The 12,245-nt window shown below is 46.3% G+C and overlaps 1 protein-coding gene and 1 long non-coding RNA gene across 2 annotated transcripts in view; one reads left to right on the forward strand and one right to left on the reverse strand.

The window, feature by feature from the left end:
- Positions 1-549: 549 nt before the first annotated feature.
- LOC110304587 lies at positions 550-8,283 on the reverse strand. Its single transcript, XR_002379089.1, has 3 exons — positions 8,103-8,283; positions 4,417-4,527; positions 550-774 (listed from the first exon to the last, which is right to left on the reverse strand). It is a non-coding gene; the product is annotated as an uncharacterized LOC110304587 (long non-coding RNA).
- A 195-nt stretch (positions 8,284-8,478) lies between these two features.
- Positions 8,479-12,245, forward strand: part of Phlpp1 (PH domain and leucine rich repeat protein phosphatase 1) — a 209,421-nt gene continuing 205,654 nt past the window's right edge. The window contains exon 1 of the mRNA XM_021161069.2: positions 8,479-10,204. Within this exon, the coding sequence (XP_021016728.1) occupies positions 8,770-10,204 (1,435 nt within the window). The 5' untranslated portion in view covers positions 8,479-8,769. The remainder of the gene's footprint in view (positions 10,205-12,245) is intronic.

Here is a 12,245-nt window from a genome sequence, read left to right on the forward strand (position 1 = left end):
AGCTCAGTGATAGAATGCTACCTTGATGGGCCATTGATGAGTCACTGTGAGTCCCACTACCCAGCCAAAATACAAAAGGCAAAGCACCTCAACCACAGGTGACATTGGTGGACAGTTAGTAGCATGTTGAAAAGTCTTTTTGATAGAGTTTTATGTAAGAAAAGCAGGCTAGGAAAACGCTGTGAGATCAGGACTTCTGCTCTCCGAGTGCTGTGCACACCCGGTACTTTGTTTATGTCTTCTGTGATGACGATATTGGTCTTACAATTAAAGTAATTTTTAATGTTCTCCCTTAAGTTGTGTTGTATTAATAATTCCTCAACCATTTTAAATTACTGTTGAAATTATCTGAATTTAGCAACTTAGGGGTACTATGTGACTTTTCCTGGGTACAACTTAGGGGCACTATGTGACTTTTCCTGGGTACAACTTAGGGGCACTATGTGACTTTTCCTGGGTACAACTTAGGGGCACTATGTGACTTTTCCTGGGTACAACTTAGGGGNACTATGAAGACATAAACAAGTGTCTACTTCCCAGACATCACATGCATCTATGTTTAGTGTATTGAACAGAGGAGTTTGCTGGGGCTACTTACAGGAGTGAGAGTGACTCAGGCAGCTGTCACCAAAGAGTGCACATAGCACAGTAAAGCAGACATAGCACAGCGCTGACTTCTGCGAGTTGCCTCGTGTTTCTGCAGTTCCCTGATCATTTGCAGGCAGCCACCCTGAAGATTCTCCTCTCACAGCAACTGCACATTGGCTGTATCACCTGAGGAGAGAGGAGCTCACCAATCCTGTACATTTTCTTAGTTTTGAATCTTATGAGCTGTCTGCCTCTCTCCAGGAGAGAGTAATATTTCAATGTGAAAGAATTATATAACATGAGACATCACTTTTAAACTCATAGAAATAGACAAAACACAGACATTCAGTAGAAAACCATACCGTTGATCTTTTAAAATATGCTTGTTCTGGAAGCTACCCATCTAGAAAATGTGTAAGACATGCATGACCAGTGGAACACACACGCTGCATAAAACAAAGACTCAAGTACCCTGAAGTCAAGAAATGAACTAGGGATGGATGCCCCTGCGGCTGTGGGCTCTTTCCACTCTCCACATGCTTGTTTCCTACTACCCCACTCTCCTCTCCATAGACCACAATGTTGAGTTTTGTTTGTTATAGAGGTGTGGGGTGTCTTGGTTCTATTGCTGTGTAGAGACACCATGACTTTGTCAAGTCTTATAAAGGAAAGTGTTTAGCTAGCGTTTGCTTACAGTTTCAAGGTTTAATCCATTGTCATCATTGTGGGGAGAATCCTGCACAATGCAGGCAGATGTGATGCTGGAATAACTGAGGGTTCTACATCTGGATTCCCAGGCAGCAGAAAGAAAGCTGCTGGGCCTGGCTTGGCCTTTTGAAACCTCAAAGCTCACCTCCAAAGTGTCACACTTCCTCCAACGAGGCCACACCTCTTAATCCTTTGAAATAGTGCCACTCCCTAAACATTCAATATATGAGACTATTTGGGCCATTCTTATTTAAACCACCTCGTGGGGTAAATATACATGCTTCTTGTGGGATAATGGAGTCTCATCCTAATAAACCCACTTTAAGCTGGAAATATATTCAATGTACTTCACCACCCATGTGTCTTTCAATCTGGGGACACAGTATACTGTAGAGAGCAGTGGTTCTCAACCTTCCTTTTGTGACCCTTTAATGCACTTCCTCATGTTGTGGTGACTATATTATTATTTTTGGTACTATTTTATAACTGTAATTTTTTGCTGTTATGAATCATAATGTTAATATTTTTGGAGCTAGAGGCTTGCCAAATGGGTCTCAACCCAGAGGTAGAAAATCTCTGCTGTAGAGTGTTTGCTGTGGACTCTGGAGGTCACATGACTGCGAAGTGTAGCTTGTTGCCTCTGTCAGATCTCAAGATGTATCCCACATAAATCACTAGCCTGGGAGAAGACTCAGGTCCAAGATTGAAGGCACAGCTTCTCCTGAGCCTGCACACCACTGTCCCACCACCGCAGAGTCAAACAATCAAGGCAGGGGCTGTCTTCTGTGTTCCCTTGCCTGGCCTTTTTAATGGACATATTTGTAAGCTTCTTCACCTTGCTCAGTGGGTTCACTGCTACTATCTCCTTATTAGGATTTCAGGTGAGGACTATGGTGTGGTTCTTTTCTCAAATGCTGGGCCTTTAGGTTAATTCCAGATTTTGATATCAGGACCCACAGTGGCTCTCAGACTCCTATCCATGTCCCCTGCAGCATTAGAACAGAGGATTTTGTTTTTGTAGCTGACTGGACTGTGAAAATGAGATCCTGGCCCATCCAGGATCTGATGAACACCCTGGAGCTAAGGATCAAGAGCTGGGGGACTTCTTCTGCCCTATTCTTACTCATGACAAATATGTCTTTGTAAGGACTCAACACCCAGCAATTATCTTAAATGTCAAACAAACCTGCTGCTACTCTCAATGCATTAAAGATCTTTTAAATGGCAAGAATCAGTATTAACATTCTTTCTTGTTTCAAATTAATAGCATCTGAATGTGAAGGTCTCTGCTTTTTGACTCACAAAAACACCTTTTAATATTTCAAATTAGACAATGTTGCTTTTAAGAGAGGATTAGAAATTTACTGTGAGTGGTATAAGACCTTGTAGAGACCCTGCTCAGTTCAACCCTATTCACACCATAAGCCAGTAAGTGAATTGCCTTCTTGAGGTCAGGTATTTCCCCAAGGTCACACTTTAATACTGTAGAACAGAACTTCTGGCTTTCAAATTTGAACCCAAAACATTGCTTGGGTTTAAAATCATAGCTTGTGTAGGATATGGAGAATGTCATTTCTACCATTTTCCACTGTCTCTTGCTCTAGTAAAATGGTCACAGGGTACAAACCCCTGCATGGTTCTCCTGGTATCTCAATTTTACAACAGAGATATGGCAATGTCCTATGACATAGCACTGGTGCAGTAGCCATGCCTTATAACAAGATATGCTATGGCATAGAGTGCTGGAAATTATTGTTTTTGAAACTACATTCTTATTTTACTGTAACTGTCTGTTATTGACTATAAAATGGCTGAAGACAGTCTGGAAGCTGGAGGGTTGTGATCCCCAAAGGCCAGTGTGAAATTTACTAATGAATTGTTGTAATACCCAGGAGAATAGTTTATTATGAAGTTAGCCAGCTTTGATTTTAAAGGACCTTACTGTGTGCTGAGAAACCATGTGTGTGTGTGTGCGTGTGTGTGTGTTTGTGTGTGTGTGTGTTTGTGTGTGTGTGTTTGTGTGTGTTTATTTGAAATATCTTGGAGAATAACGGTGGGACTTTGCTTATCATCATATACCCAGTTCTTTATATCACACCTGGCTCAGGACAGAGAAACAGTACTTACATGAACAGTAAAGATAGTTATCCTGGCTTAGTTATACCTGAATTCTCAAAGTCAGAGGGCTGGTAAGGTGACTCAGCAGGGAAAGATACTTGCCTCCAAGCCTAGTGATCTGAGTTTAATACCCAAAACCATATGGTAGGAGATAGCCAACTCCTATAATTTGTGTTATATACCCATCTACCCACCCACCCACAACCACTGCTGAGGGTTGTTGCAAAGCTTAGAGACTAATCTAACTGGACTGTGTAAATGAAATCCTGAGGGGTGAGGGAGGGATGAAGAAACCACAGACAAAAACAGCTGGGATTAGGTGGGCTGTGTAATCTGATGAAGATACATCACCAGCAGCCTGGAAACTGAGCTCATTTATTTTACACACCTGAATGCAAGAGGTAGATTTATTGTATACAGTCAGGGGGTGGGTAGCTAATCTTGAGAGGAGGCCTTTTTATGGGAGCAGCCTCAAGCTGTAAACTTTGAGAGGAAGAGGAAGCTGTGGATGATACTTTCTGTATACACTATCAACATCCACAAAAGGACCAGGGAAGGCTTTGCCATTCCCCATGGATCTGAGGCAGTAGGGCCCCGGGTGGCCATCCTCATGTCAACAATACACATTCATTTAGAACTTCACATGCTCCCACAACCCAACCACTAAATGAATACAACAAAAACATTCAAGGTCTTATTAAGACTGATGTTCCGGAGGAGTGGCCCAAAGCATCTATTACACTGGTTCAGTGTTTCTCCCTAATTCCTATCTAAACAGAACCCCAGGAATCAGGGTCTTTGCAAATAATCCAGCAAGGATAAAGTCAGAAAAGATTAGGGCAGGACTTGATATAGTGACTACTGTCCTTCAAGATTCCATGTGTCCCCCTGAAAGAGAGTCAGGGAAGAGGCTTCAAGATGACAGACTCAGAGAGGTGGAAACAAACCAAGCAATGCTGATAGTCATCGGAAACTGAAAAGAGTGAGCAAGAATAGTAGTACCTGCATCTTGACGTTGAATTTCTAATTTCAAGAACCGTGAAATGACACATTTGCTTTATCTTGATCCATTCATGAGGCTCATGGTACTTTGTCATTGACAGGAGTCCCAGGCTGTGGCAGGAGGCAGAAGGGAAAGGGTAAGATTTCCAGAGACTAATGGTATCTCTTCTAATCTCTGCACTGCACAGCAAAAAGAAGAACACCTAGCTGCTTCCCCAGAGTAAAACTGAAGGCTCTGAGGCATCATTATCTAGAGAATACTTTTCTAGTGTAGTCATGGACAAACCAGAAAATGCTTTGGCATGACATAGGAAGGACATTCGTTAGGAATCTCAAACTCTCTTTCTCATCCCCCCTTTCCCCCAAAGATAGAGATAATTATGGGGTTAAAAAGATTCACTAAAATCTGAAAAGCTATCGAGCCGTATCTATAAAATGGACTATGAGGCAAGACAGTGGCAATGTCAGATCTTAACAGAATTCACACTGGAAGTTTATGAGGGAGGGTATGACTTCAGAGTGCCCAGACGGTCTCATCCTGCCACTGAACAGAGAACATATTAATTCAGTTTGGCCACCTGGGGCCCATTTAGTGCACTAGAGCAGTAATTTGTGAAATGGGTCCCTCATAGTAAACTAGAATGAGTAAACATTGAGCAATTTAGGATGGTAAACCACGAGTAGCTCAAGGGACATACAAATGTGAAGCTGTAATTAGATCCCTTGTTCATAGTGTACAAATGAAATGTATTACATGGTATATTGTGTCTCTCTGAGTTTATTTCTGGACACAGCTGAGCCCTTGACAGTTCAGATCGAAACTATCCCAGCTATCAATTCATGCTTCCATTAAAATTCCAACTGCTTATATTACAAAACAATGTCAAAGATGGTTTCTTTTATCTTAGATCTTAGGATATACCCGGATTAGCCTAGAAGCAGAACACAGCAAATCAGTTATAAATCATGCAACAGAAAGTAATAGAGTTTATTCTTTCTAAATTTAGCTGTGAAAATAGTTTAGCAAGCTGACATCAGGGTTCATGATGTTTCTTTTCAGGATTATCCTTTAGCATTTTCAGATGCGATTCTAAGAGGCTGGTGAGATGGTTCAGCAGGAAAAGGCGCTTGCTAACAAGTCTGAAAACCAGAGTTCAATTCCTGGAACCCAGGTTTGTCCACTGAGTTACATATGTCCACCAGGGCACAGATGTATACACACACACACACACACACACACACACACACACACACACTTGGGAGGCGAGTGGGAGGGAGAGAGGGAAAAAGATGTCATCTTTTGTGGTTGCCTAGCCTGCAGGGTGACCTGGGTTCAAGCTCCAACACCACACCAAAGTGATCAGAAGGTGTGGCCAGGCAGAAGCACACGGTGGACAGCATGTCTGGAATGCTTCAAAGGGTAGGGCACTGTGTGATGTGCCATGGTGTGGCTTAGGACATTAGAACGGAAGCATTCCCCACCCCCAACTATTTTGAAGCTGCCTGGAAAACAGTTTTAGTTTTATTTTCAAATCAAAACTCTTCTCTTATTCACAGCAATTGTAGAGTGTGGGTTGGTGCACAGGGTCTACATGATATCCCATGACTCAACCGCCCCCCCCCCATGAATGCTTAGATTTCATTGCTTTTTCACCAATTTGCTATTTCAACTGCAGAGCTCTGTTTTATCTGGTATTACAAAGACAGTCTACTCCTTCAGAAATTCTTGTTTTCTTTCTTTCCTTTCACATTCTTGTTTAGTCACTTCCTGAAGGTTCAGGATCACATTGTGGTTCTTTCTTGCCATTCTTCTATCCCTGCCAGTGGGATTCCTGAGAAGTACGAGATAGGTTGTCTTTTATATTACAGATTCCATGTGTGAAATCTGGCATAATTGCATTTTTATACCTGTTTTAAAATATTTTCTTGAAAATTTATGTATATGTACAGGTGTTTTGTCTGTACATGTATCTGTGCACCACATACACACAGTGTTCACAGAAGCTAGGCTAAAGAATGGGATTCCCTGGAACTGGAGTTAGACAGTTGTGAAATACCATGTGGTGCAGGGACTTGAAGCTGGGTCCTCTTGCTCTTAGCTGCTGAGACATTTCTCCAGCTCCAACACTTGTTCTTCTGTGTGGTAGGGATATACCCACTTTTTTCTTTATTTGGAGATAGTTACTTTTCCCATTGCTGTAACAAACACCTAACAAAAGGTTACCAAATACCCAAATAAAGAAAGACGTATTTGGCTCACAAGTTTGAGGGCAGAGAACGTCAGGGCAGGGAGGGCAGTGAGGCAGGAGTTCCAGACAGCTGGGTACACTTTGTCAGTGCTCAGGGCACCTCACCCTCACACACATACTCCAAGTGTTTCCATGGTGATTCTAAATTCAATCCAATTGGATCTAATCAAGTGTCTGTCCACCGCCCTAACAGTGTTTGACAACTATTACCATAACTTCTTTTGTTTTGAGACAGGATGTCACCATGTAGACCAGGCTGGCATCAAATTCAGAGATCTGCTGTTCTCTGCCTCCTGAATGGCAGGATAAAGGCATCGCCACTGAGACTTATAACTATAAGTAAATGTATGTGCATGTGTGTATAATATTCCCATAATAAATATTAGTCTTCTGGAACCCAAAGGTAAGGTACAAGATATCTTCATTATTATTATTATTACTATTATTCTTTGAGTTATTATGTAACTTTGGCTGGCCTGGAGCTTGCTCTGTAAAAGAGGCTAGTTTTGAGCTCATAAAGTTCTGCCTGTCTTAGTCTACTGAGTGTCAGGAAGGACTTATTTTTTTTTTAAATTATTATCATTATGTATAGGAATGATTTGCCTGGAATATGTCTATGCATTACATTGGAGCACTGTCTTCAGGGTGAGCTATTATATGGGTCTTCTTGAAGAGCAGCCCATGCTCTTAGCTGCTGAGCCATCTAACTCCGAGAAAAGACTTTTAATTAGTGTCTACATCTGTAATGCCACCATGAGAGTGGCAACTCAATGACCAATGTTTATCAAATTATTTCAAATAGTTAATTGTCCTAAACCAGCTTGGTTTAACCAATAAAAAAATGTTTATAGATCATACAATGTAACAGTAAACACCCATACAACATAGGTAGAGCCTAGGTGGTGAGCAGTTTGTGGAAGGAAGTATGGAGAATAGACTAGACTGGGAAACCTTGTCTCATTCACCCTCTCTACCTGGCCCCGAGTGCGGAAAGAAAAATCCAGAAAGGACTAAGAGAAAGCAAGTCTATCTCCTATCCCACTATGACTCCATTTTAATATTTCTTCCTTCGTCCACTGCTTTGTGTCGTTAAGCTTCTTTTAAGCTTAAAACCAACGGGATACAAGGCCCCAAGCAGTCCTTAGCTATTTCTGTCCTAATAGGGGAGGGAGTAAATGGGTTTGAGGGCAAACACTGCTAGCTTTCATGGGCCTTGAAAAAAGTGCGGAAAAAGTCAAGAAGACCGGGCCAGCGATCCTGTGAACTGTGTATGTATTTTTGTCTCATACAAAGGCCTTACCTAGAGTTAGAGTTCCTAAAAACTCTCAATTTCAATTAGCCAGGAAAATAAAACTCATCTGGCATGCAGGAGAGGATCAAGTTAATGAAAAACGTTCACAGGACACAGAGTTCAACGGCAGAGGGCACAATACCCACCAACTAGGGCCAGAAGCTGGAGGAGAGGGTGGGCAGAACCTGATGATATCTGGGCCTTGTAGTTCGCTATTGGTCTCTCCTGGGTATCCTCGACACGAAGATGAACTACAACCCCCACTGTGCAACGCGAGCCCCTCTCGCCACCTCTCCTCTATGGCGAGGACAAACCTCCTGGGAAACAGCTCCGCCCCACCCCCGTACGCACGCGTCACGTTTGTTTACCCTGAGGCCCCGCCCCCAGCCTCCCGCTCTCTGCAGAAATGTCGTCATGCAAACGATGCATATTCATGATCAACTCCGCCCCGCCACCGCCCGCCTTCCCGCGCTTCATTAATATTCATGAGGCGAGCTGGGGCCGCAGCTCCGGGAGCTGAGGCTGTCCAGCAGCGGGCGGGGCCTGGCGCTGGGGAGCCCGCGACCCGCAGGGAGGGTGTGTGTGGGGGGGGCGGTGGCGGCGAAACGGGCGGGCGGCGCGCGGGATGGAACACCGAGACACCGACGGAATGCTCCGGATCGCCACATAATCCTCTGGAACGGCCGCGCCGAACGCCATCGGCGTCTCCGTTCTCTTCGCGCCGCCGCCGCCGCCGCCGTCTCCCACCTTCGCCTCACCTCCTCCTCCGCCGCTGCCTCCGGAGCTGGGGGAGCGACGTGAAGCCCCGCTACGATGGAGCCCGCCGCCGCAGCCCCGGCACAGCGACTCGCGGACCCCACGGGTGAGGACCAAGCCCTGGCGGCGGCGGCGGCCGAGGGCGGCCGGTGTCCGGATCCCGCGCTGAGCGCGGCGGCCCCGAGCGGCGGGAACGGCGGCGCGGCGCGAGAGGAGGCCCCCTGCGAGGCGCCGCCGGGGCCGCTGCCCGGCCGCGCCGGAGGCACCGGGCGCAGGCGGCGGCGCGGAGCTCCCCAGCCCGCGGCCGGTGGGGCCGCCCCGGTGCCCGCGGCCGGCGGCGGCGCCAACTCGATGCTGCTGAAGAGAGGGCGGCTGAAGAGGAATCTGTCGGCCGCCGCCGCCGCCTCGTCGTCCTCGTCGCCGTCCTCGGCGTCTTCGGCCGCTGGCGGCCTCCCGGCGTCCTGCTCGGCCTCGGCGTCGCTGTGCACCCGGAGCTTGGACAGGAAGACGCTGCTCCTGAAGCACCGGCAGCTGCTTCAGCTGCAGCCGTCGGACAGGGACTGGGTGAGGCACCAGCTCCAGCGGGGCTGTGTGCACGTCTTTGACCGCCACATGGCCTCGTCCTACCTGCGCCCAGTGCTCTGCACGCTGGACACCACGGCCGCCGAGGTGGCGGCCCGGCTTCTGCAGCTGGGCCACAAAGGCGGCGGGGTGGTGAAGGTGCTGGGCCACGGGCGGCCTCCTGCCGCCGCCCCTGCTGCCAGCGATCAGACCCCGGACAGGGAGCTCGGAACGGACGTGGAGCCACCGCCCTCGAGCGGCACTGTTGGTGCTGTCCGGGGCCCTGCGCGCGCGCCTCCCGCCGATCTGCCGCTGCCCGGGGGCGCCTGGACGCGCTGTGCACCCCGCGTCAGCCCCGCGCCTTCGGACTCCAGCCCTGGAGAGCTGTTCGCGGGTGGCCCCGGGTCTCCGCCCCGCGCCCCGCGCCCGGCCTCGGACACCGAGAGCTTCAGCCTGAGCCCCAGCGCCGAGAGCGTGTCAGACCGGCTGGACCCCTACAGCAGCGGCGGCGGCGGCTCCTCCTCGTCGTCGGAGGAGTTAGAGGCTGATCCGGCCATGCCCCACCGCCCCGGCCGCCCCGCGCAGCCTCGGCCGCCTTCCCCGAAGACCTCGGCTTTACTGCAGCCGAAAGCCCCGACGGGCGTAGACAGCACTGGCGTGATAGCCCGCGAGGGTCCCGGAGACGATAAGGCGATGGCAGCCGCAGCTCCGGAGGGTCCGGGGAGGATACGGGAGACCGTGCAAAAGACATCTTCTCCGCCCTCCCTGTATGTACAGCTCCATGGAGAGACTACCCGGCGCCTGGAGGCGGACGAGAAGCCATTGCAGATCCAAAATGACTACCTCTTCCAACTGGGATTTGGGGAGCTGTGGAGGGTGCAGGAGGAAGGCATGGACTCAGAGATTGGCTGCCTCATTCGATTCTATGCAGGTAAGGAAGTTGCCTGCATGTTTATGCATGGCTTCGAACCTTGGCAGGGATCGATAAGGGACTCCAGGGGCCTGGTGAGTCTGTCTGACACTCTTTTTCTAGCTTGTTCATATGCCGCCTGTGCAAGTACTAAATTGAGCATTCTTGAAATTTGCAAGGTTTAGAGTGTCCAGGCCTGAGGTTGGAAAGCCAGGTGGACAAGGTGACAAAGTCACCTGGAAATACAGGAAACAGGTAACACCCAAGAGGGGTACCAGTCCGTAACTTTAAAGGTGGTTTCCTCCAGGCCTCTGCTCTGGTTCATTGGGTTGCAGGCGTTTTGGGATTCCAGGTAACAGAGGACAATGACCAACGAAAAATGCTCCATGATGCCTTCCTCTATTCAACTGTCCACAGTTTACCATTCATAGACAGTAAAGTGCAGTGTGGGCCTCTGGGAACTTTGTTCTTGTCAACTGATGCTCTTGTTTGTTCCATTGCCTGCCACGCGTATTTGCTCTCTGAGTCCTCATAGACACCCGAGAAGTGGGTATGTTCGTTGTTTTGAGTGCTGCTTACCTTCAGCCCTCTTTCATTGCTTTATTTCAGTTTCCAAGTTTGAATCTTTTAAAAAAATGAGTTGGCCTGTTTCTGACTTATAGCTTTTATTGTCAGAACTTCGGGGGTACTTGAAACAGACTAGAGTTAATAATGTCGGTGATTACTGCTTCTGATATGACCTGAACTCCTCTCTAGCATTTTTAGTATCTGTTCAAGTGCCTGTACGAGTGTGACCAGTCAGTTTCTCCTCTTGGCTGGAACTAAGTTGTGGAGTTACGTGGCTATTGGTTATTGTTTTTGAGCTTTGTAAGTTATTGCTTTCTCTGGTTGAGTTTTTAGTGGTCAGAACTTAGCTAGCTAGCTTAAGAGCAATAAAACTTTTGGTGTTACATTTGGGTGTACACTAACAACCTTGTGACTCCCATAGTGGTTGGTTCTTCCACATCAGTGTTTTGGTTTTAGTTCAACATGTGCCCTAGCTGCAGTTTGGTTTGAATGAATGAGTCTTTAACACTTACATTGATAATGCAAGACCTCATCCCTGGATGAGATGTTTATGTTTTATTGAAGCTTTTTTGAACTTAAGTGGATATTTTGATTAATATTTGCCTTATAAAGAAAACCAAATTGTAATACAATAGCATTTTCCTGGAACTAATATCTTAATGGATGATATGTCCTTTAATGGTTTTTGTTGTTGTTGTTTTTTGTTTTTTTTTGTGTTTTTTTGGTATAGAAAAGTGTAGCAGCAACAACTGTATCTTTTTCTTCCATGGTTCATGTGACTGGTGAAATACTTTTTTTTTTTTTTTTCCAGAGGCATCAAATAGTACCACACTTGGAAAGGGAACTATTTTCAGATGAGAATGACAGTCTTTCTTAATCACATAGAGGGAAATGGGAATAACACAAGGACTATGTGATGGGTAATATTAGAGTATGCTTTAATGGATGGAGGAAGCTTTTCTCTGCTTTGCTCATGACTGGATGCTGATCAGGATAAATATCTGTTGGAAGGTTGGGATGTCACAGTTCTGAGATTTTGGTTGTCTTCAGAAGTGCTGAAAATATTCTGAGTGGGCTTTAAGCAGTTTGTTTTCTTCCATCTCAATTGAAATATGATCTGTTTATGGCTAAATCTTAAATATGTCGTTATTTTAACCTTTTTGTTTGTTTATGAACAAGTAGTAATTGTTACCTCCTTCTGAATTTACTGCTTTGTTTCTATGAGCACAGCATAAATAGATGCAGGCGTCTGTGTATATGCTCATAAAAGCAACTAATAAAATGAGGATGCCCTACACACATTATCCAGCCTATTCTTGAATCTGAAGCCTGTGTGTTTGTGTTGTAGAAGGAAGGTGTCTGATTGTTGGAAAGATGTGGGATTGTCTATTTTGGTCAATGAGCAAAGTTGGACTTACTTTAAGCCTAACTTAATATAATATACTGAACATCTCTGTACTGATGTTTGTCATAGAACAAAACTTAGCATCACTAG

This window comes from Mus caroli, chromosome 1 (genome assembly GCF_900094665.2).
Source record: "Mus caroli chromosome 1, CAROLI_EIJ_v1.1, whole genome shotgun sequence".
Lineage (NCBI taxonomy): Eukaryota > Metazoa > Chordata > Mammalia > Rodentia > Muridae > Mus > Mus caroli.